Source organism: Schistocerca americana, chromosome 5 (genome assembly GCF_021461395.2).
Source record: "Schistocerca americana isolate TAMUIC-IGC-003095 chromosome 5, iqSchAmer2.1, whole genome shotgun sequence".
Classification (NCBI taxonomy): Eukaryota; Metazoa; Arthropoda; class Insecta; order Orthoptera; family Acrididae; genus Schistocerca; species Schistocerca americana.
Genome location: NC_060123.1, coordinates 560,254,495 through 560,280,475, shown reverse-complemented (window position 1 = coordinate 560,280,475; position 25,981 = coordinate 560,254,495). Strand labels below are relative to the sequence as shown.

Sequence of the window (25,981 nt, the reverse complement as noted above, 5' to 3'; positions counted from 1 at the left end):
CAAAATATCAGTCGAAGTTTCTGTTTTATCAGTGAAATTTATACAATTTACTAACAGCTAAGTTTCACGGAAGCTCGAAATTTAGTGCGGACGTCAATGCGAGATGATTTTAATAATTTCCACAATGAAATATTGTCTGAAAATATAGTAGAAAACCCAAAGAGATTCTGGTCGTATGTAAAGTACACCAGTGGCAAAAAATAGTCAATACCGTCACTGCGCAATAGCAATGGAAATGTTACCGATGATGGTGCCACTAAAGCGGAATTACAAAATATAGTTTTCCGTAATTCCTCCACGAAAGAAGACGAAGTAAATATTCCAGAATTCGAAACCAGAACGGCTGTTAGCATGAGTGATATAAAAGTAGATATCTTAGGTGTTGCGAAACAACTCAAATCACTTAAGAAAGGCAAGTCTTCCGGTCCAGGTGGTATACCAATCAGGTTCCTCTCAGAGTATGCAGACTCAATAGCGCCTTTCTTAGCAATCGTATACAACCGCTCACTTGACGAAAGGTCTTTCCTAAAGAGTGGAAAGTAGCACAGGTCACAAGAAAGGAAATAGGAGTAACCCATTGAATTACAGACCCATATCACTGACTTCAATTTGCAATAGGATTTTAGTACATATACCGTACTCGAACATTATGAATCACCTTGATGAAAATGACTTATTAATACATAACCAACACGGATTCAGAAAATATCGTTCTTGTGCAACACAGCTAGCTCTTTATTCCCATGAAGTAATTAGTGCTGTCGACAAGGGATGTCAGTTCGATTCCATATTCCTAGATTTCCAGAAGGCGTTTGATACCGTTCATCACAAGCGACTATTAATCAAATTGCGTGCATATGGCGTATCGTCTGAGTTGTGTGACTGGATTCGGGATTTCCTCTCAGAGAGGTCACAGTTCGTAATGATAGAAGGTAAATCATCGAGTAGAACAGAAGTGACATCTGGCGTTCCGTAAGGACCCTCTGCTGTTCCTGATTTACATAAATGATCTAGGTGATAATCTGAGCAGCCGCCTTAGATTGTTTGCAGATGACGCTGTAATTTACCGTCTAGTAGAATCATCAGACGATCAATTCCAATTACAAAATTATCTAGATAGAATTTCTGTATGGTGCGAAAAGTGGCAATTAGCACTAAACAAAGAAAAGTGCTAGGTCATCCACATGGGTACTAAAAGAAATCCGATAAATTTTGTGCATACGATAAATCACACAAATCTACGGGCTGTCAATTCGACTAATTACCTAGGCATTACAATTACGAGCAACTGAAATTGGAAAGACGACATAGATAATATTCTGGGGAAGGTGAAACAAAGACTGTACTTTGTTGGCAGAACACTTAGAAGATGCGACAAACCCACTAAAGAGACAGCCTACATTACACGTGTCTGTCCTCTGCTGGAATATTGCTGCGCGGTATAGGATCCTTACCAGGTAGGATTGACGGAGGACATCGAAAAAGGGCAAATAAGGGCAGCTCGTTTCGTGTTATCGCGCAATAAGGGTGAGAGTGTCACTTATTTGATACGCGGGTTGGGGTGGCACTCACTGAAACAAAGGCGGTTTTCTTGGCGGCGAGATATATTTACGAAATTTCAATCACTTACTTTCACTTCCGCATGTATAAATATTTTTTTGAGACCCACCTACGTCGTGAGAAATGCTCATCATAATAAAATAAGAGAAATCAGAGCTCGAACGGAAAGATTTAGGTGTTCCTTTTTCCCACGCGCCATTCGTGAGTGGAATGGTTGAGAAGTAGTATGAAAATGGTTCGATGAACTCTCTGCCAGGCATGTAAATGTAGATAGCTATCGTAGTGTGTTAGCTCTGCAACTGTGGAAAGTCAGTATCACCAAACCCTAATAGTGTGACAGATGAACACTGGAGGACGTCAGATTACGTCATCAGATATAGCTGAGCAGTGTGCCGTAATAACTAGCTTGGAGGCAATCAGTCACGTATCTAAACTTATCACTCAGAAAAACCTGTCAGCCTTGAAGCTCCTATGCGATTGGGTTGTTGTGGTAATGGACTCAACCCTTGAGAGGCCAGTTGAGGAGCTGCTTGACTGAGAACCAGCGTCTTCTGACACGAAAGCTGACAACGGCTGGGAGACCCATATGCTCCTCTATATCCGCACCAAGTGATACTTTAGGCTGCGGATGATACGGTGACCGATCGGTACCGTTGGATCTTCCGAGACCTGTTTGTACGGAGTCTTTTTTAGTTTAGTAAAGTATAATAATAATAATAATAATAATGTTGTGTGACTAGGGCCTCCCGTCGCATGGTGCAAGTCTTTCGATTTGACGCCACTTCGGCGACTTGCGCGTCGATGGGGATGAAATGATGATGATTAGGACAACACAACACCCAGTCCCTGAGCGGAAAAAAATCTCCCACCCAACCGGGGATCGAACCCGGGCCCATAGGATTGACAGTCTGTCGCGCTGACCACTTTTTTCTGAATTTTATTTTTATTTTTATTGTTTTTATGTTATTTTTTTTTTTTTGTTTAGTTTTGTTGTGTAATTGATCAGAGGCCTTCTGCGCCCCGCTGGTAATATGTTGAGTCACGTCTTCTCGAAATTGATCCGTTCAATTGTTCAGAAATGTTCATTGATTCAAACAGGAAACCTTCTTCTCTCTTGGCTTAACACATTCCAGCTGCGAGGCGGGTCGTGGAAAGCACTCCCAAGGAAGTTCGAGAAAAATTGTCTGTATTTTGGGTGACGGACAACGACATAATGACGGTCATTGAGGTATGTCCATAAATCGAGTACAGAGTCTACAGTTTGTCCAAATAGGTAGTGAATGGCATGTCAGCGAATCCAATTCACAGCATTGGTCTTTGTAAGAGGAAAATAGTCACGTTCCGGAAATAATAATGAAAGGGGAGTAATCCGATCCGGAATGTCCCGTGTTAGAAAAGCCACAATACGACGAATCAAGTGCCAAACCTCCACCGCCGGTCCGCAAACAAACCGATGTTCATCATTGTCTGGCACTCCACACGTGGAACATAGAGGTGATTGGACGAGGTGGATACGATGAAGGCGAAATTGGTTGATTTGCTTACCATTGACAGTTAGGTACCAGACAGATTGAACATTCGTGTCAAGGTAACAAGCGAACACCGCGCGCCATACATGACGCCAGTCAACCTGGGGGAACTTTTGTTGAATCGGGTTAGGTGTACGACCTAATTGGAGGACATTGTATACTGCCTTTGTCTTGAGTAAAAGCTGTCTTGGTAAGGTGAGGCGTAGATAACTGAGTTCAAGAAAGAAGTATCGTATATAATGGAACTGATTACGTATTTGTTTAATTGTTCAGATGTGCTAACAAAACTAACGTGGTTCCATTTTAAAAGACGTATGTTTGTGTTAAAAAACATGCTTCCGTGCATTTTTGTATGGTTTGTATTAAACAATTACACTAGCCCCTCTCCTCACGGTCGGTCTGTGGAATCGGTTCGTCAGTATTTGATGTGGTTTACGAAATATATCCAGCGGTAACGTTAGGTGACTCACCCTGTATATATCGCATCCCGAGTTCCCCATGTAGCACAAGTTCTACCCTTCCCGCTTACTGTGGCACGTCGCATGTTGGCAGCGATGGCATCTTTCGTCAGCTCTGGGCTGTTGTTCAAAGTTAACTATGCCACCCTAACTCTTCCCCGTGAACGAGGTGGGATAGATCTGCTTCACGTGCCGGATAGAGCTCGCGCCCTATTTGTCAGCTCCCAGATGACGGTATGGACACGTTGCCCAACGAGCCTCACTGGTCTCCTCCTGTCGGCATATTCGCCGGTCTCACTGTCAGCCCCAGTAATGGTTCCATTGTAAAATATTAATTACATCCGGAGATATTGTAACCCAAAGTTGACGCTTGAAACCTCCGACGTTCAGTTGCGTGTTGTAACAAACACGGGCCACGATCGGCGAGCAGCATCTGCAGGGACATGTTTACGATGACGACCGTGTTTACGAGTGTGGCTGTGGTGCACTGTTGTGGTTTGGTCTAGCTGTCGCAGTGTGCGCATGTAGCGCTTTCTGCTATTGTTATTCTGCATTCGTCTCCGCACACAGACCAACTGTAGTACACCGTGTTACCAGACGTCTGTGATAGTGTAGTGTTGTAGGAACTGTGACCATGGTGTATTCGAACTCTGAAAAGGCGGAGATGATACTCATCTACGGCGAGTGTCGATGAAATGCAGCTGAAGCCTGCAGGGTGTATGCAGAACGGTACCCGGACAGAGAGCTTCCAACGTGGCGCACATTGCAAAACATCTACCGCCAACTGTATGCAACAGGCATGGTCGTAGCACGCAAACGGGTCCGTAACAGGCCCGTCACAGGAGAAGCGGATGCAGTTGGTGTGTTAGCTGCCGTTGCCATGAACCCACACATGAGTACACGGGACATTGCGAGAGCCGGTGGACTGAGTCAAAGTAGTATCATGCGCATACTGCATCGTCACCGCTTTCACCCGTTTCATGTGTCGCTACATCAGCAATTACATGGTGATGACTTTAATCATCGAGTGCAATTCTGTCAATGGGCATTAACAGAGAATGCGTTGCAGTTCTACCTGTTTACCGATGAAGCGGGTTTCACAAACCACGCGGCAGTGAATCTACGGAACATGCATTACTAGTCCGTGGACAATCCTCGCTGGCTCAGACAGGTAGAGCGACAGCGACCGTGGACTGTAAATGTATGGTGCGGAATCATTGGCGACCACCTCATTGGTCCTCACTTAATTGCAGAGGCCCAAACAGCTGCAACATACATCGCGTTTCTACAGAATGATCTGCCAACGTTGCTCGAAAATGTCCCACTGGAAACGCGTCGACGTATGTGGTATCAGCATGATGGTGCACCTGCACATTCCGCAACTAACACTAGGCTGACCCTTGACAGGATGTTCGACGGGCGTTTCATAGGACGTGGAGGACGCATAAATTGGCCAGCCCGTTCTCCTGATCTTACACCTCTGTTCTTCTTTCTGTGGGGCACGTTAAAGGAGAATGTGTTCCGTGATGTGCCTACAGCCTCAGAGTATATGAAACAACGTATTGTGGCAGCCTGCGGCTACATTACACCAGATGTACTGCGACGTGTACGACATTCATTACGCCAGAGATTGCAATTGTGTGCAGCAAGTGATGGCCACGACATTGAACATCTATTGGCCTGACATGTCGGGACGCACTCTATTCCACTCCGTAATTGAAAACGGAAACCACGTGTGTACGCGTACCTCACCCCTCATGGTAATGTACATCTGCGTCAGTGAAAAAGACCAATAAAAAGGTGTTAGCATGTGGACGTAATGTGCTGTTCCAGTCTCTTCTGTACCTAAGGTCCATCACCGTTCCCTTTGTATCTCTACGTAATTCGGTGCTCTCCGATACACACGATCGAACAGCGGAGGAGTGGTACTCAAGCGTCAACTTTAGGTTACGATATCTCCGGATGTAATTAACATTTTACAATGCAACAAACGGCACTGATTACGTATTTGTTTATATGTTCAGATGTGCTAACAAAACTAACGGGGTTCCATTTAAAAAAAACATAGGTTTGTGTTAAAAAACATACTTCCGTGCATTTTTGTATGGTTTGTATTAACCACTTACACTAGCCCCTCTCCTCACGTTCGGTTTGTGGAATCGTTTCGTCAGTATTTGATGTGGTTTACGAAATATATCCGGCGGTAATGTTAGGTGACGCACCCTGTATATTGACATATCGAGCTCGTTGGAGAATATCTAGGGATCGAAGGCGATGGTCCATAAGACCTGCTCTGATCATTAAAGGGAGGCGTCGGCAGTTGATGGTGGCTGAACGCCGGAGATCAGATGAAAAATCTATTCCCAAACAGTGAATGGTATAAACGGTGGTGAGAGGTGTAACGCACTCCACGGGACGTCCCGTGCCAATGAACATAACTTGTGACCTACGTACGTTGAAAGAGCTACCCGACGCCTCACCATAAGTCGCTTCCCACTTCAAAACAGCTCGAACCTCGTCGGCATTACGTAAATAGATGACTACATCGTCAGCTACCGGGGGCGGACAGTTTAGTAAAGTAAGACCCACCAGCAGTAATGTGTTTCATATGCATGACAGTGTCGACATCGACTTTCAGCTTATTGGCGAAAGCTTTCGAACAATACTCAATCCCGTTTCTCCCTATGCCCATTGAATAGCTGAACGTATGGAACTTACGCAATGTGCATCCACTGACTGCAGGCTCACTATGGAATCTTGAAAGGATTGGCGCTCATCACTGGAACGACACTTCACTGGAAAAGCGATTATCAAGCATTATTTTATGAATGCCTCCTTTGAGAACATATACACACATGACTGTCTAGCACAGGGCAGGTTGAACCCTCAGTAGTCTCATATGGGCAGTCGAGGTGTCAAATTAGTTAGTATTTCCGAGACTCCAAAACCTTCTATTTGAACACGACTTGCCCTTCGTGACACAAACTCCATCACTGGCACTCCGTGAATTGTCAGCCGTGTAATCTGAAACAGCAGCGCGGTCCTATCAAAGTGAACCTGTGGACAGAGTGAACAGCAATTTATGAATCTTTCTGATGGTGACGCTGTGGTGCACGGAAAGGTATCGTCGCTGAGTGACTGTAGAGGGATACAGGAATAGTTGTGATGAATGACAGCTTAATCTAAACGTAGAAAACAGTAAGGTAATGCGGATGAGTAGGAAAGACAATCCTGCAACGTTCGAATACAGCATTAGTAGTGGGCTGCTTGACACAGTCCCATCGATCAAAGATCTAGGCGTAACACTGCATATGATATGAAATGAGCACGTCAGGCTGGTAGTCGAGAAGGCAATGGTCAACTTCGTCCCTGTCAGCATTTTAGGAAACTGCAGCATATCTATAAAGGAGACGGCATATAGAACGACACTGTGCCCGGTTCTCGAATACTGCTTGCATGTTTGGTATCGAATCAAAGTAAGCAAAGGAAGACATCGAAACAATTCAGACGCGTCGTGCTTTGTTACTGGTAGTTTCGATCATCAGTTCACAGATATTACGGGTATGCATCGTGAATATAAATGGAGACGGCATATAGAACGATACTGTGACCGGTTCTCGAATACTGCTTGAGTGTTTGGTATCGAAGCAAAGGAAGTAAAGGAAGACATCGAAAAAATTCAGAGGCGTGCTTTGTTACTGGTAGGTTCGATCATCAGTCCGCATATATTACGGGTATGCATCGTGAATTGAAATGGAAACCCTGAAAGGAAGATGACGCTTCCGAGGCACTATTCCGGAAATTCAGAGGACGCCCATTTGAGGCCGACTGCATAACGATTCTACTGCCGCCAACGCACATTTCGCGCAAGGACTACGAAGATGAGAGAAATTTGGGCCTCTGCGGAGGCTTATAGACAGTTGTTTTCCTCTCGCTGTATTTGCAAGCGGAACAGGAAAGGATATGACTGGTAGTACTTCGTACCAGCCGCTTTGCACCGTAAGCTGGCTTGCGGAGTATGCATGTAGATGTAAACGTATACATGCCCTAGTATGGGCTCACCTGTCATTCCCATTCTGTTGAGACGCTTCTAATGATTGACGTTGCTTTCAAACAGCGATGCACGTAAACCTGAAATCTAACGTTTGTCAAGAAAGTAACACGGAAAACCATTGATGTGACTGAATGAAGTTTCCAGCACAGGTTAGATACCGTACACAGCACAAATAGGACTGAAGAACTGTACATGTCCGACTGTCAGAATTACGTGTGGTATGAAGTACCCACTTGATACAGGCACGTTATACATGAGTGCCTGCAGCAACAATGGTTGGAGGAGACAATAACGAATAAGTTGTCTACGCCAGTGACGGGAACAATTGAATGAAAACAATAGATCATTCGGTTGTTGGAAAACAATCGACTCATTCGGTTGTAGTTAATACGTATCGTTTGAATTATTCATTCATTCATGTGGCTCTGAGCACTATGGGATTTAACATCTGAGGTCATCAGTCCCCTAGAACTTAGAACTACTTAAACCTAACTAACCTAAGGACATCACACACATCCATGCCCGAGGCAGGATTCGAACCTGCGACTGTAGCGGTTGCGCGGTTCCAGACTGAAGCGCCTAGGACCGCTCGGCCACACCGGCCGGCTATTCATTCATTATTTTAAATGAAACCAGTCTGTGGGAGCAATCGAATGAGAACAATCGTTCAGTTGGTAGGACTACTCATTCATTCTTTTGAATAGAACCAGTACGTGGCAGCAACCAAATGAAAACAATTGTGTCATTCGGTTGTAGTTTTACCTGTCAGTTGGATTATAATCGATTAATTTTTTTCGAATGAAAGCAATTAGTGCGAGCAATCGAAAGGAAAGATTCAACATCGTTGTAGCTTTGCATATTGATTGAATTATTCATTCTTTCTTTTCCAGTGGAAACAAAGAGTAGTTTTTCCATCGGTTGAACCAGATATTGATTCTTTTAGCTGAAACAACTCTTTAGTATTTTAGCTGACCGAGCTACCCATTCATTCTTCTGAGTAAAGCCAGCCTTCAGTAGTTCAATTAGTAGAACTAAAGCAGTGCTACATTATACTGTCAGAGGGTGGGCCTAACCGAAGACGTATCTCTTGGGCATGACGAGTTAAAATAAGCACTACACATGTCCGATCAATTATGTACAAAATGGATAAATTTTTTATCATTTAAAACTGATACATATATCGATGTGGGATAAATAGTTCCAGGTTCCATTAACGCGTAACTAATTAACTTGATGTATCGCTAAGGTAGGCCTGCCACTGCTTGAATTGCGACACCAGACAGAAACTTAAACGCTGAACACTTGGGTCAAATTATTTTCCCTAACACAAACGGTCTGTAGACGATAAGTTGGCCGATGGCCACGGTGTTCCGGGGGGAGCGGGGGACATGAGTTTCAGTGCTGACAATGTCAGTGGGCGTGCGCCTCCTACAGATCAGCAGACATAAATTACACGTGGGAATAACAAGGATTTGCGAAAGCTCGTTATAGAGACCTTCGTGTCAGACGTAGTAAAATTCTGGAGTAAGGACTATAAACGTAAATGACATCAATTTTATACATCTCAATGAGTTGAAGGCAAATGACATTTAAGATATTCAGTTGTCTGGCGGGCTAGGCGGCGTCGCGGTGTATGTGATCGCCCATTGTTGGTGGCTTCTAATTGTGTCAATAGAGAAGTATGGAAAATACAGGGTGTTCCAAAATTGTCTGTATAAGTTTTATCATATATATACCAGAAATGTGGATAGTCAGAAACGCGCAGTTTGAGGCATAATGTTCATAAACACCTAAGGTTCTAGTGGCCGCTTAACAGAGTTCATTGTGATAAGGTAATCGGCGGCCGAAGTGGCCGAGCGGTTCTAGGCGCTTCAGTCTGGAATCGCGCGACCGCTACGGTCGCAGGTTCGAATCCTGCCTTGGGCATGGATGTGTGTGATGTTCGTAGGTTAGTTAGGTTTAAGCAGTTCTAAGTTCGTGGGGACTGATGACCTCAGATGTTAAGTCCCATAGTGTCACAGCCATTTGAACCAATAAGGTGATCATATTTTCTAGTGCCAAATCCCAAACACATTAAAAATTTTTGATATTGCAAATAGAAATCTTAATTAAATATAATAAATGCAGCAAACTATTACCTTAATTTGTTACAAGAAGTATTTTATTTTAGATTTTATTAGTACATAAGATGAAGGAGTGTGAACAGACATACAGTATTCATGAGTACTGTAAATTATCTTCAGCATGTCTTTATTCTTCAACAGCATAAGGAAAACATTCGGCTCAAGGTTTTTCATAATTCACTCTAGTCACTAACATTGCTTTCGTAGTTTCTACAACAATCTGTGTTTTGTCACTGCTCCATACATCGCTCATTTAGGAAAAAACCCTTTCAGTAACAGGATACGGACGCAGATTAAATGAATATATAATTCGGGATAAATCGTTTCACAATTGTTAAATTCGAGTCAAATAGGTGTCCCGAATTACTTTTGAAAAAATTCAGGACACAGCTAAAAATATCGTGAATGTCAGGAATTTTAACATGTTGCAGCCATGTCAGCAACTGTGATAAATTAATATGTCAAAAATCCGCCTCAGTTGCTAAATCTCACTGGTCTTTACCCAGGTTTCAGATAGAGTAATCTAGCCTTATTCAGGTCGTTGGATGTTCCTCTCCAACAGAAAGAAATTGGAATTATACCTTTTTTTGATCGGATGTGTAGTTTTCGACATATTTCAATGTCTTGAGTTAAAATGAACACTGTGTGTAATTGTTGCATGATTGAAATGGTACATTTCGATTTACAGATAATTACCTTTAGGGAAATTGCAGCTTTTACGCAATTGTCATTTCGTTTGCTTCACACCAGTTCCTTGTCCACACCACAGGTTCAGACACCGACTAAGCAGTACGTCCGTTATGAGTATACAAATCCGATCTCGATAATCCTTTCTTGTTGCCATACTGCATCACTTACTATCCGCTCATCGCTGGGAATAACGATTTTCTGTTTACTGTAACTTCATACGTATTATCATTGCAGCTAATGTGCCCTTTGCGTGCCGAAAGATAACATTACTCGGTGGCGGAACACCCTGCGTCATTCAAATTCACTCAGATGCTCGCTCTATTGCTTTCACGACGCATATGTATATTTCTTCCAAGCTTCCATTTCCTTTGACTGAACATCACTGTAGGTGTGTTTTGAAAGAAATACATTCTTGACCACCCACACAAGAGAGCGCTCTGCCATGCTCAAGTGTACACCATCTGTATGTAAACTTAACCACTTACTGCTGTTACACTGCTATACACATACCTTCTGAAATGGATTCATTCGTTTCATTCCTTCTGAGCGTTGCCATTTTCACGAATATTTGTTAATGTAAGACGCAAATGGCAGTAGGCAGATTACAGTTATATTGTTAGGTATACAGGGTGGTTCGCAAACGGCGCGAGAAGGCTCTACCTTCACATGTGGGCTGGCATCGTCGGAAACTGTTTAATTGGGCCGTGCATTCTCCCGGACCGACTTGGTTGTCACACGTATCTAGAATTCCTTCGAAAGGCTATGCCATACATGCTAATTGATGTTCCCCTGTCTATTCGTCGCCGCATTCGATTTCAGCATGGTGGAGCCCCTGCAAATCCCTGCAGGCAAGTGAGGGCACATCCGTAGGCGACCTTTCCCAGCCCAGCCACTGGACTGGTGGCGGTGGGCCAGTCACATGGCCACCACGATCACCTTGTCTGCCCCCAATCGATATTTTCCGGGGGGAGTGGGGGGCGGTATCTGAAGAACCTTGTGTATGAATCATCTGTTACATCGTCGGAGCACCTAGTGGACAGGGTAGTTGTGGCAGCAGGATGTCTTCGAGATAAACGAGGTGTCTTTGAGAGGGTGCGCCGTTCAATGCAGCATCGATGTCAGGCGTGTCTCGATGCATTTTTACAAACTTTGAGCATCTCCTGTAGTGAGCATCCATTTGTAGCACACTGACTAAACAAATGCAACGCAATTTAGTACCCGCGGATGGTCTTTGCGACCGCCGGTTCCTGTGTGATTACTGATCCTTGTTGTATGCCTGATGTACCATGTCGGATTGTAAACATTTTTTTTAACCGTCCTGTATATCGGAAAAAATTGTATGAGAACCTTTACAATCAACGGTCTCTTCTTCCTTGCAGACAATGCAGGACTGTGGACGCCAATTGGTGGAAGTGTTGGAGGAGCCAGCGAAGAAGGGCCAGATCCTGGAGATGCGGGAGATAGCTGCCAGGTTCACCACCGACATCATCGCCTCCGTCGGTTTCGGGCTCGAGAGTAATTCTCAACGAAACCCGGACGCAGAGTTCCGCCGCTGGGGACGAAAATTATTCGAATTTTCGATTAAGTCGAGGATTGCCGATCTCATGTACAGGTTCATTCCAGTTGTGGCTAAAGCTCTAAGGTGAGTAGTTTAAATGTGCATTTACTCTGTAAAACGTATCACATTGTAACGATACCAGAGAAAAATCTGTCAGCTCCATGAGTCTTCCTAAAACAGTGTAAGACACTCTTTAACTTGATAAAGACCGGGGAGGAACAGACCCCATGAATTTCTTCAAGCCGGCCACGGTGGCCGTGCGGTTCTAGGCGCTCCAGTCAGGAGCCGCGCTGCTGCTACGGTCGCAGGTTCGAATCCTGCCTCGGGCATGGATGTGTGTGATGTCCTTAGGTTAGTTAGGTTTAATTAGTTCTACGTTCTAGGCGACTGATGACCTCAGAAGTTAAGTCGCATAGTGCTCAGAGCCATTTGAACCATTTGAACTACCATTACGTAAAAAAGCCAGCCGGAGTGGCCGTGCGGTTCTAGGCGCTACAGTCTGGGACCGCGTGACCGCTACGGTCGCAGGTTCGAATCCTGCCTTGGGCATGGATGTGTCTGATGTCCTTAGGTTAGTTAGGTTTAAGTTGTTCTAAGTTCTAGGGGACTGATGACCACAGCAGTTAAGTCCCATAGTGCTCAGAGCCATTTGAACCATTACGTAAAAAGGGGATGTAACAGATGAGACTTTTGCAGTTCTGAGTGAAGCCTTATGCTCCCTTACGCGGCATCGCGTACGTCCATTACCTTGTCGGTGGTTAGGCTGCGTCATGGGTGGCGGGCGGCGCAGCTCCACACACCTCGTCGTCTCAGTAGCAACTCTCACTAACTTCTCCTTACTACAATTTACCGAAGCTGGTTTAAGAAAAGGTATCTGGCTGTGTTTTCAACTGACTAATCAGCGTCTCAATGTTAACCTTAAGCTCCGCCTACAAAAATTCTGTCTATCCAATAAGAAACGTTATACTTTTCGTGGTAGGGCAATGTTTTTTAAAGTTTGCTACGTAAAAGAGACACGTATATTCTCACGCTAAAACTTGCAGCTGGTGTGGCCCTTTTAGTGTTATCGTAAGATCTATACTGTTCTTCTGGAAGGCCCTATCTTTTAACATGGGCTGGGGGATGGACCTCCCGGCGATCGGCCGGTGATGTGGGTGTCCGTCCCTTATCGTAGGGCCTCCTAGCCTACACGACTCTGCTCTCGGCTTCTGTTCTCGTTTCTCCCCGTCGGAATTGCATCTGTTACACGGTGGAAGGTATGACAAGCATTTAGGCGTTCTTGTGTTAGTCTGTGGTATTCCATTTGCTCACTTGTTGATCGTATTACTTTTGTTAATTTAATGTCAGGATTTATTCGGAGCTATGTGACATACTGCCGGATTTGCTATCATGTCAGGGTTTTCATGGAAGGTGTTGGATTTGCCTGACACCTTACAAGTGCCCATTTGTTTCATTAAAACCTGGCGCTTCGTTACGTTGCCAAAACAAGTGACTCTCCCTGGTGTGGTACCACCACCCCACTTGCTACATGGTTACGGCTGCGCAGCGCCGTTTACCGCTGACCACTGTTATCCCCGCTGCACAATCCATTGGCGTGTCTGTTATTGTAACCCACGTGTCGCCACACTTGCAGCTACGGGCTAACGACTGTTAACGTTACGTTGTTTGGTGAATCGATGCTATTTTTCATCACATTTGTGAAAGACAAGTAATTTTTCGTCCAAAAACTTGGTTGAAGGACTATATAAGAAAGGGCAGTACTTGGTCACCGAGAATTATGGAATAAACGAAATGGTTCATGTACACAAACGTTGGTATGAGAAACATCCCCAAAACATCAGACAACTTCCTCCGGCCTACAACTCACTCCCCACTTACTGCGGGTTAAACGCCTCATTAGGCAGTCAGTGCTCTTGACTTCTTGCATCATTTACAAGAAGAAAAATGATGGCTTTTCCGGCCACCCCACACACCTTTGGTGAGCTACTGACCATTTTCTGTGTTTTTCGGCCCACTGACGAAATGCAGCTTTCTGTTCCCCTGTGAGGACACTCCTTTTGTCAGGAGACCCTACTCTAAACGCTGCTTGCTTCTCTCTCACACTGGTTGATACAATACTGCACTCACTCTTAGCAGGAAACAACGTCGGGTTTGAAACCCATTGTCATTCCCAAGGCGTTACAATCCTCTCCAGCCCCTGTCGGTTTGTATCTTTTTATGACCACTGTTCTCATGGCTTGTTACGTGGCTGCGAGTGATAGACAGTTCCTTATAGACACACTCGACTGTCAGCGTTGATACACCACCAGATCGAGCAACTTCAGTAGCCATATTGTCCCGGTCGTGTTAAAACATGATAGTTCCTTTACCCTGCAAAACGTATCACATTGTAATGATACCAGAGGAAAATCTGTCAGCCCCATGAGACTACCTAAAATAGTGTAACACAGTCTCTAACTTGATAAAGACCGGGGAGGAAGAGAATCCATGAGTTTCTTCAGGCGTTGCACATCCATTTGAAGCCACTCAGTGACCGGGTGTTGTGTTGTCTCTGTCATCATTATCTCGTCCCCATCGACATGCAAGACGCCGAAATGGCGTCAACTCAAAAGACTTGCACTAGGCGACTGGCGACGGGAGGCCCTAGCGACATGACATTTCCATTTGTACAATCCAGTTCAGGCAGTATGGTGTCATAAACATAGGTTTTGACTTGTTCATTAGTCTCTTAGTTGAATAGTCCAAAACTAATAAAACCGACAAAATTACAGTCTCATTTTTCAGCCATAAAGATTTTATGTGTTTAACATCAAGTAGTCCTTATCATAAGGTTTGAGTCCTGCAACTGCGGTTCCAAAAGAATGATGTTTAAGCGTACTTGAAGCTCTAGTCATTAAATTTACCAGATACCAAAGCGAAAGAACTTGCCCCCCTTCTAACAGCCGTGTACCGCAAGTCTCTAGAGGAACGGAAGGTTCCAAATGATTGGAAAAGAGCACAAGTAGTCCCAGTATTCAAGAAGGACGTCGAGCAGATGCGCAAAACTATAGGCCTATATCTCTGACATCGATCTGTTGTAGAATTTTAGAACACGTATTTTGCTCGCGTATTATGTCATTTATGGAAACCCTGAATCCACTCTGTAGGAATCAACATGGATTCCGGAAACAGCGATCGTGAGAGACCCAAATCGCTTTATTTGTTCATGAGACCCAGAAAATATTAGATACAGGCTCCCAGGTAGATGCCATTTTCCTTGACTTCCGGAAGGCGTTCAATACAGTTCCTCACTGTCGCCTGATAAACAAAGTAAGAGCCTACCGAATATCAGACAAGCTGTGTGGTTGGATTCGAGAGTTTTTAGCAAACACAATACAGCATGTTGTTCTCAATGGAGAGACGTCTACATACGTTAAAGTAGCCTCTGGCGCGCCACAGGGGAGTGTTATGGGACCATTGCTTTTCACAAAATATATATAAATGACCTAGTAGATAGTGTCGGAAGTTGCATGCGGCTTTTCGCGGATGATGCTGTAGTATATAGAGAAGTAGCAGCATTAGAAAATTGCAGCGAAATGCAGGAAGATCTGCAGCGGATAGGCACTTGGTGTAGGGAGTGCAACTGACCCTTAACATAGACAAACGTAATGTATTGCGAATACATAGAAAGAAGGATCCTTCATTGTATGATTATATGATAGCGGAACAAACACTGGTAACAGTTACTTTTGTAAAATCCGTACGGAACGATTTGAAGTGGAATGGTCATATAAAATCAACTGTTGGTAAGGCGGGCGCCAGGTTGAGATTCATTGGGAGAGTCCTTAGAAAATGTAGTCCATCAACAAAGGAGGTGGCTTACAAAACACTCGTTCGACCTATACTTGAGTATTGCTCATCAGTGTGGGATCCGTACCAGGTCGGGTTGGCAGAGGAGACAGAGAAGATCCGAAGAAGAGCGGCGCGTTTCGACACAGGGTTATTTGATAAGCGTGGTAGCGTTACGGAGATGTTTAGCAAACTCAAGTGGCAGAGTCTGCAAGAGAGGCGCTCTGCGTTGCGGTGTAGCTTGCTGTCCAGGTTTCGGGAGGTTTCTGGGTGAGGTATCGAATATACTGCTTCCCCCTACTTATACCTCCGGAGGGGATCACGAAAGTAAAATTAGAGAGATTCGAGCGCGCAAGGAGGCTTTCCGGCAGTCGTTCTTCCCGCGAACCATACGAGACTGGGACAGGAAAGGGAGGTAATGACAGTGGCACGTAAAGTGCCCTCCGCCACACACCGTTGGGTGGCTTGCGGAGTATAAATGTAGATGTAGATGTTGATGTCATCCAGTCACGTCTCCACCTCACTACATGTTACTGTGGTCTTATTCCGTACGATTGAATAAGACCTATGAGCATTTCACTGTGAAAAAGGCCGGACGCAGAGAGACTGTATTGTTAATTTTCGAATCCCTTTATTACGGCTCTCCGACGTGATTCGTAACAAGATGTGGCAGCGCCGTTGGCTGGCCGCTTTTGTGTGCGTGATATCCAGCAATGTTGGTAGAATGCAGCCTGGCCGAGCGGTGACATGGCGCCACTGCTTCTGTCAGTGGCTTCCCCAGACTCGGCAGTGGCGGCCGACGTGTGACTGATGGTTGCAGCACTGGCTGGCTGGCAGCAACGGATGTCGCAGCGACCGTGACTCACAGCAGAAGCGCAGTGGCATCCAACTACGGACAACTTCCAGCATTCTGGATGGTGCCCCCAAATGTCACAGCCCCACGGTGATAGTTCTGCGATACTAACAAAATACGATTTCAGTTCAAATGTAGCTAGATGTTTATATGCTCACGGGCTGTACTTGATTGGGCTTTTCTATGACTTGCGGTATGTATACTAATCACTGCTGTCTAGACTATTTCCACTACTCGCCTGGCCAGCTTGCCTTGGAGTGTGGAACAGCCATGTTGTGTTTTATAAGGAATTACTTCCGCGCTCGCCTGCAGCTGCTGTAATGTACTTCCTAGTTTCTGTGTTGGTGACTGAATATGGTCGGTGCGCTGCAGCTGCTGTGACTTACTACTAGTTTCACAGGAGTCAGTGCCTCACTCGATAATGTCAAAGACTGATTTAGATTGGTCGCAAATATTGCTGCTTTCATAGAGAAGTTGTCTCACGAAAAAATACGTTGCGACTGCTGGGAAGGCCTATAGAAAACTAGTCAACAACATTCTTGCTATCCAATCACAATAAATGTGATCATACTCAACGTCACTTGAATATGACAGGCCGGCCGTTGTGGCCGAGCGGTTCTAGGCGCTTCAGTCTGAAACCACGCGACCGCTACGGTCACAGGTTCGATTCCTGCCTCGGGCATGGATGTGTGTGATGTCCTTAGGTTAGTTAGGTTTAAGTAGTTCTACGTTCTAGGGGACTCATGACCTCAGATGTGAAGTCCCATAGTGCTCAGAGCCGTTTGAACCATTTGAATATGACAGTTCAGCGTTGTGGGTGTTTCTTAAGTGGAAAATCAGAACGTTCGCTCTCCTCAACCAGCTAATACTGGACTGTAGTTCGAAGTGATAACATCGTTCACCAACCCAACAACATTGTGCTCCCGATGATGAACGCAAATCCGAAGAGCTTTTGGAGGAGAATGAGTAGGACAATATAAAAACCTTTCGCGCAATCCAGTGAAAAGTTGTAAAACCACAAGAGATTCTACAAAAGGTGCTATCCGTCCCCCGAGCCCTGTTAGTGAAGATCCGGACAGCCTGTCGTCACACCTACGTCAAGCAATATTCTTTTCACTCAGCGTTTCCAACCGCCGAGCTCCACCACCTGAACTCATAGTCTCGTTAACCTGTGACAATATCCCATTCTGGCCATCAAGAGTTACATTTACTGCGTTTTCCCTAAATTTCATCAAAACCAAACCCATAATGATTTTCCTCCATACCTCTCAATTTTGCTTTCTGTAATTAAATCCATGTCGATAGACGATAAAAGCTTAGCTAATTTCCTTTCACTTGCACACAAACGACTTTACTGGTAGCTCACTGTGGACTTCTTAAGGAGCACTTCTTCATAATCCAAAGTACAGCTGTTTCTGAAATTAAAAGAGCTTTCTAAACAGCTGTCATGGTTATCCATTACTAGTGTTTAGAACCCGTGACTGTTTATTCAATATAAGTGCAGAATACTAGAACTAGTCACTTTTTCTGAAATACTTGTTGATTTCACAAACCTGTCTTCGAACCTTTTCAGGCTCATCTTTAGATAGTGCACAGGGCGTTGCATCACAATTTCATAACGTAACGCAATCCCAAAGGAAGCAGGTGTTGACATGTGAAAATTACCGAACTATCAGTTTAATAATTCACGGCTGCAAAATACTGACGCGAATTCTTTACAGACGAATGAAAAAAATGGTAGAAGCCGACCTCGGGGACGATCAGTTTGGATTCTGTAGAAATGTTGGAACACGTGAGACAGTACTGACCCTACGACTTATCTTAGAAAATAGATTAAGGAAAGGCAAACCCACGTAGACTTAGAGAAAGCTTTTAACAGTGTTTACTGGAATACTCTCTTTCAAGTTCTGAAGGTGGCAGGGGTAAAATACAGGGAGCGAAAGGCTATTTACAATTTGTACAGAAACCAGATGGCAGTTATAAGAGTCGAGGGGCATGAAAGGGAAGCAGTGATTGGGAAGGGTGTGAGACAGGGTTGTAGCCTATCTCCGCTGTTATTCAATCTGTATATTGAGCAGGCAGTAAAAGTAAAAAAAGAAAAATTCGGAGATAGGAATTAAAATTCATGGAGAAGAAATAAAAACTTTGAAGTTCGCCGATGACATTGTAATTCTGTCAGAGACAGCAAAGGACCTAGAAGAGGATCTGAACGGAATGGACAGTGTCTTGAAAGGAGGATATAAGATGAACATCAACGAAAGCAAAACGAGGATAATGGAATGTTGTCGAATTAAATCGGGTGATGCTGTGGGAATTAGATTAGGAAATGAGACGCTTAAAGTAATAAATGAATTTTGCTATTTGGGGAGCAAAATAACTGATGATGATCGAAGTAGAGAGGATATAAAATGAAAACTGGTAATGGCAAGGAAAGCGTTTCTGAAGAAGAGAAATCTGTTAACATCGAGCATAGACTTAAGTGTCAGGAAGTCGTTTCTGAAAGTATTTGTATGGAGTGTAGCCATCTATGGAAGTGAAACGTGGACGATAAATAGTTTGGACAAGAAGAGAATAGAAGCTTTCGAAATGTGGTGCTACAGAAGAATGCTGAAGATTAGATGGGTAGGTCACATAACTAACGAGGAGGTTTTGAATAGGATTGGAGAGAAGAGAAATTTGTGGCACAACTTGACTAGAAGAAGGGATAGTTTGGTAGGGCTTATTCTGAGGCATGAAGGGATCACCAATTTAGTATTGGAGGACAGCGTGGAGGGTAAAAATTGTAAAGGGAGACCAAGAGATTACACTAAACAGATTCAGAAGGATGTAGGTTGCAGTAGGTACTGGGAGATGAAGAAGCTTGCACAGGATAGAGTAGCATGGAGAGCTGCATCAAACTAGTCTCCCCAACAACAGCGACGCTGGGTGATGTTGTCTTTGCCAAAAGCATGTTCCACCCTCTTACACTATGAAATGATCATGTAATATACTGTGCACCATCTGAAGATGAGCCTGAAAAGGTTCGGAAACCGGCATATGGAATAAAAAAGTATTTAAAGAAAACATTTGGTTGCAGTTTTCTGTATTTATATTGGCTGTTTTTGTATGTTGAGACTAAAAAGTGGCTTCCCCTACTCGTTCTAATACCAATAGGATTTTCTAGTACATAGATCAGCTCAATATCTAATCTTAATTCGTTCGGTATGGTACACTCTGGCTTCCGTCTGAGAAGAAAAGTTCATTTAAGACGTTTGCGACCAGAAGAGCAGGAACAAACGAAACGAAAATTCACGGTTTGGGAAGGTATATGATGTTTCTTCAGTGGTTACAATCCAGAGTCAAATTTACGAATTTAGCAGCAGGAGCCCGCTTATCATAATGGCGTTGTATCTTCCCTGGCCTAGATGTATGCATTGATTATATTGGGAAGGTAGTCATGAAGGTGTTGCATCCTCTCCAGAGACAAACTGGCCCTCAACTTTTGTAACTGGTCCTTAACATCCTGGATACTGGAACTGGGACAGAATTGATGTCCAGCTGGCCCCACACGTAATCTATTGGGGACAGATCTGGAGATCTTTCTGGCACAGGAGTGCCTCAACAGCACTAATGCAGTTCATAGAGACACGTGCCATGTCTGGATGAGCATTGTCCTGTTATAAAATGATACCACGATACTGCCACAGGAGAGACAGCACATGAATATTCAGGACGTCCTCGACATAACGCTACACCATCTCTCCGTTCTCTCAGTTACCACCAGTTGTGACCTCAAATATGCCAAATGGCTTCCCACTCTATAACGAGCCGGCCGCTGTGGCCAAGCGGCTCTAGGCGCTTCAGTCCGGAACCGCGCTGCTCTATGATCGCAGGTTCGAATCTTGCCTAGGGCATGGATGTAGGTGATGTCCTTAGGTTAGTTAGGTTTAAATATGACCTCAGATGTAGTGCTTAGAGCCATTTGAATGGATGGATTTTACTTTCATTCCGATTGATCCGTAGTGAGGAGGTCCTCCAGAATGTAAAACATGTCAGAAAATCAACAATACGTGACAAATATTTCCAACTAAAACAAATAAGCTAATGTACCATTCCACAGGTCCCAAGTGGAATGATCGTCATTTTTTAATGAACACTATAAGAAAGAGTCATTTTACAAGTACTAATGCACTGAATTTAAAATAAAAAAGTTTTTTTATTTACTTATAAGGTAATAAACTTGAAATACAACTACTATAATACTTATCTACAATGAACACATTACTGCACTGAAATGGTGCAGAAGTTAGATTGTACTTACACACACAGATATATATATATATATATATATATATATATATATATATATATATATATATATAATGAACACATTATTGCACTGAAATTGTGCAGAAGTTATATTGTACTCATATATATATATATATATATATATATATATATAGACAAATCAGTTGGTTTTACTGAGAAATTCATCAATGGAGTAGAAGGAGTTGGCCACCAATAAATCCTTTAGGCTTCTCTTAAACTGGATTTCATTGGTTGTTAAGCTTTTTATGGCTGCTGGCAAGTCATTGAAAATGTGTGTTCCTGAATAATGCACACCTTTTTGAACAAGACTAAGTGACTTTAAATCCTTGTGAAGATTATTCTTATTTCTAGTATTGATTCCATGAATTGACCTGTTGGTTTGAAAAAGTGATATATTTTTAATGACAAATTTCATTAAGAAATAAATATACTGGGAAGCAGTAGTTAGTATCCCTAGTTCCCTAAACAGGGTTCTGCAGGATGTTCTTGAGTTCATACCACATATAACTCTTACTGCACGTTTTTGTGCCCAGAAAACTTTAGCTTGGCTTGATGAATTACCCCCTAAAATAATCCCATATGACATTATGGAATAAAAGTAAGCATAGTATGCCAGATTTTTCAATTTCATATCCTCTATGTCTGACACAATTCGCATTGCAGATAGAGATTTGTTAAGATGCTTCAGCAGTTCTGTGGTGTGCTCCTCCCAGTTGAATTTATTATCAAGCTGTAATCCCAAAAATTTAACCCTGTCCACTTCTGCTATCTGCTTGTCATTGTATGTTAGGCATATACTCGTGGGACACCCCTTACAAGCTCTGAACTGCATGTAGTGTGTTTTTTCAAAGTTCAGTGACAAAGAATTGGCTAGGAACTAGTGATTAATGTCCACAAATATTTTATTAGCTGATCTTTTTAAGACTACACTTGATTTGCTATTTATTGCAGTCTTTGTATCATTGGCAAACAAAACAAACTTGGCATCTGGTAATGTTACTGAAGAAAGGTCATTGATATACACAATAAAAAGTAAGGGCCCCAAAATGGAACCTTGTGGGATCCCACATGTAATTAGTTCCCAGTTGGATGACGCCTGATAGCTTGATACATGTATCTTTCCTAATAACACCCTTTGCTTCCTGCCAGAGATATAAGGTTTGAACCATTTTGCAGTATTTCCTGTTACACTATAATATTCTAATTTATTTAAAATGATATTGTGATTTACACAATCAAATGCCTTTGACAGATCACAAAATATACTAGTGGCCGGCAATTTGTCTAATAAATTAAGCACATTTTCACTGTAAGTGTAGATAGCCTTCTCAATATCAGAACCCTTTAGAAATCCAAACTGTGACTTTGACAGTATGTTATTTGAGATAAGATGGTTATAAAGCTGATTGTACATTACTTTTTCTAAATTTTTTGAGTATGCTGGCAACAGTGAAATTGGAAGGAAATTTGATGCTATTTCGTTATCTCCCTTCTTAAACAGTGGCTTAACTTCAGCATATTTCAACCATTCAGGAAATATTCCACTGATAAACGACTGGTTACACAGATAGCTTAATATGTTACTTAGCTCAGAATCACATTCTTTAATTAACTTTGTCGCTATTTCATAATACCCACTAGATGTTTTTGAGTTTAAAGATTTTATAGTGGACATTATTTCTGCTGGGGTAGTGAGGGTCAAATTCATATTATGGAAGTTACTTGAAATGTCTGGTCTGAGGTATTCCATAGCAGCATCTACCGAATCTGACAACCCCATCTTTTCTGTAACAGTTATAAAATGATTGTTAAAAAGTTCTGCAACACTATACACATCTGTCACCAATGTATCATTTACTCTTAATGCTATTTGTTCCTCTTCATGTCTGGTTTTACCGGTCTCCTCCTTCATTATATCACATATTGTCTTTGAACCACTCTATGACGCCAGGATAATACCGCTCTGTCTCTCCAAAACGTTGGAAGAATGAGACCTCTCCCTAGGATACCGCCACACTCGCCGACGATAGTCATCCGGGGTAGTACAGAAGTGCTATTCATCGCTGAACATAATGCGATGCCGTTCACCAGCAGTACTTGCTTCCCGGCCAAGGCGCTACTCCAAACGCAGCCATTTGTGTTCTGGTCTTAAAGGCAGCCTATGCACTGGGTGGTAATTCAGTGACATGGCTAATGCTACTCTGCCAGTAATTGTACGGAATGGCACAGAACGCTACGGGGAGTCCGTTACTTGTTCTGGGACAACAGACGCAGAAGAGAAAGGGACTGCGAAGCGCTCGCTGCACAATCCGGCGATATTCCCTTGTGGTGGTCAGACGTGGTCGATGGGAACATTGACAAGGTGTATGCCTGCCCGCGTAGTCCCATACAGTCCAACACTGGGCCGCTGCCAAGTCCGAATGCCCCATTATTATACACGTTGAACGATTCGAACAACTGGGGAAATGAAGACGGACAATGAGACCCCTTTCAAACACTGTCAGGTGTTGATAATTCCTGCCTAAAACGAGTACGCGACATCACCGTGTACTTGATAATGATCACTCAACACCGGACGGTATTCACACCTTTTACACAGTATTGGAAATCAGTATAAACGCAGGGTTCCACGAAAGGGCCTGAAGTAGGACTTTTGATAAAATATCGATGTATCGACATATTTTACAAGAAATGTAGATACGTAAGTATATGTATATGTCGACACCGAAACAGCAATATCAAATGCCGATATTTTTATTTTATGTTATATATTTTCCGCAATTTTCAGCAAATATTTGAAATTGTTGTGGAATATAAGTTTACTTTCACTGTATGAAGCAGTCTTACTACTTTTTGAGCTTTCATCATGTCCAGTCTTCCTCTGTGACTGAGTGAAGCAAATATAGCTGTCTCAATGAAGTCCGATTCACTACGGTGGGGGGGGGGGGGGGGGGGGGGAGCGGGTGTGTGAATAGAATAAGAGGATTTCCGATCGGCGTTCTTCAAAATCAGTTGCTCAAAATGATGAACAAAAATCTAAATGATGGCTGTCGGAGAAATGCTGACGTAATCGGCGCTCCGCGCTACCAGCGGAAAGTGCAACGTTTGACTCCACCATGTACCTTTGACACTACAATTACAAGGTCGCTGGCGTTTGCAGAAATGAAAAAACAGGGAAGTTGACATGAGGTGTTCCGGACAGGTTAGATGTATGACGAATCCGAACGACAGACTTATCGGACACCTGTTAATTGCGCCACTTACGTGCAGTTACCATTGTTAGCAAAGTGGTTATCGACAAGCGTGAAAGTGGATCGTTTTCCTTTCGACTCTCCTCTAAGGGGGTAAGCAGGTTGCTACCTTGTTGACCTGCAGAATATCTAATAATAAATCAGTACTTAAATATACCACTCTAAACCCGGCAGTATATTTACAACGTGCAGCCAATATTTTTTTAGGTCTGTACGTCGATACTATTTGTCGATGTTTTGATACTTTCTTCGTTACATCGATGGTTAATAATGATACGTTTTTTAAATATCGATGTATCAGATTTCCGATATTTTAAAAATATTCTGAAGCAGACGCTTATCGAATTTACTATGAATAAATATACATGTAAGACTTACATAATCATGATTGAATTACATAGTTTATTTCATAAAACAAGTAAAAAAATAAGGCGTTTACATTTCCTGGGTGGCAACTGATACAAAGGCACTCACCGTGCTCTTGTGTTATTGCATTGATAGTACTTTGTGCAACTTCCGCTTTTCCTAATTACCTAATTACCTAAAAAATTCTCTTCGGCATTGATTTTGTCAGGGGTTGCAGTTCTTGCATTGAAATTATCGACTACTCTTGTCGTATCGCTCTTTCAGCTTACAACAGCCTCAGATTGCCTTCCATTTCGATAAACACGCTTGCAAGTATTCTCCAAAGATTTTCCACGATGCTCAAAATCTGGGCTATGTCCGTTATCTCCATATCATGCGCCCAATCTCACGTAAATTACCCAACGAAACTGACCAGTTCAACTTGTTGGCAGTTTGACGGTTAGAGTGTCCCATTTACTTGTACGTACAGATTTCTGCTTTTTCGTCACCTGATAAGTGTTTTCCGCGAAGCACAGTCACAATCGTGGTTTATGTACACAGCACGCATAGTCACTAATGGCGTATGTTTACTATCTGCAATAAAGGCATTAACGCAAACACTAACACTGCATAGAGCCAACTGCCTTTATACCTACTTCCACCCTCCACCATCTGAATCGTTGATGTCTTCTTATATACTGTCCTACTGGTGTCAAATGCGATACCATTTGACTGCATTTGTCGGTATATGGAATTTCATACTGTTCCAAATACATTGTGTACAACTATTCCAATGGGCAATGTTAATTTTCCAGCAAATATCCATACCTTTATACTGATTTCCACCACTGTATTCCCTACCAGGCCTGTTAACACTAAAGATGAACAAGACTAATTCACTCGACTAGTCGTTCTACTTGTCACTGAGAATTGCAGTTCTAATCATTTACATACCCATGTGCGTGTATGATGAAGTTACACACATCAAAAAAAGTTTTTCATCACTTCGGTTCCGAGAGTTCCGGTACCTGTACAGAAACCTGGAATAGAGATCAACATAAACATCATTTCCGCCCTTTTTATTGCTCATGAAAACCACACATTGCATGTTGTACCACCATACAGCGAGACCTTCGGGGATGTTGGTCCTGATTGCTGTACCTCTAATACCCAGTGTAGTGTTGGCAGAAGAGCCAACACTGTTTTTCTAGTGGAGGCCGAAATGCACGCGTTTAATTACACGCTGACTGGCGTGAGGTCTGGAACAGGACAATATCTTGAGAATTGTAAATAAAGTGCGTAGATGATGTAATACTTAACTTTAATCCACAATTGTAGAACATCTCTCTTGGTGATACATGCTTAAATATCAATTGAATACGGCGCCTCAATTGAATACGGCGCCTTGCTAGGTCGTAGCAAAT

At 43.1% G+C, this 25,981-nt stretch overlaps 1 protein-coding gene across 1 annotated transcript in view; it reads left to right on the top strand.

Moving 5' to 3' along the window:
• Positions 1-25,981, top strand: part of LOC124616153 (cytochrome P450 6k1-like) — a 53,946-nt gene that overhangs the window by 4,188 nt on the left and 23,777 nt on the right. Inside the window, exon 4 of the mRNA XM_047144432.1 lies at positions 11,794-12,056. Within this exon, the coding sequence (XP_047000388.1) occupies positions 11,794-12,056 (263 nt within the window). The remainder of the gene's footprint in view (positions 1-11,793; positions 12,057-25,981) is intronic.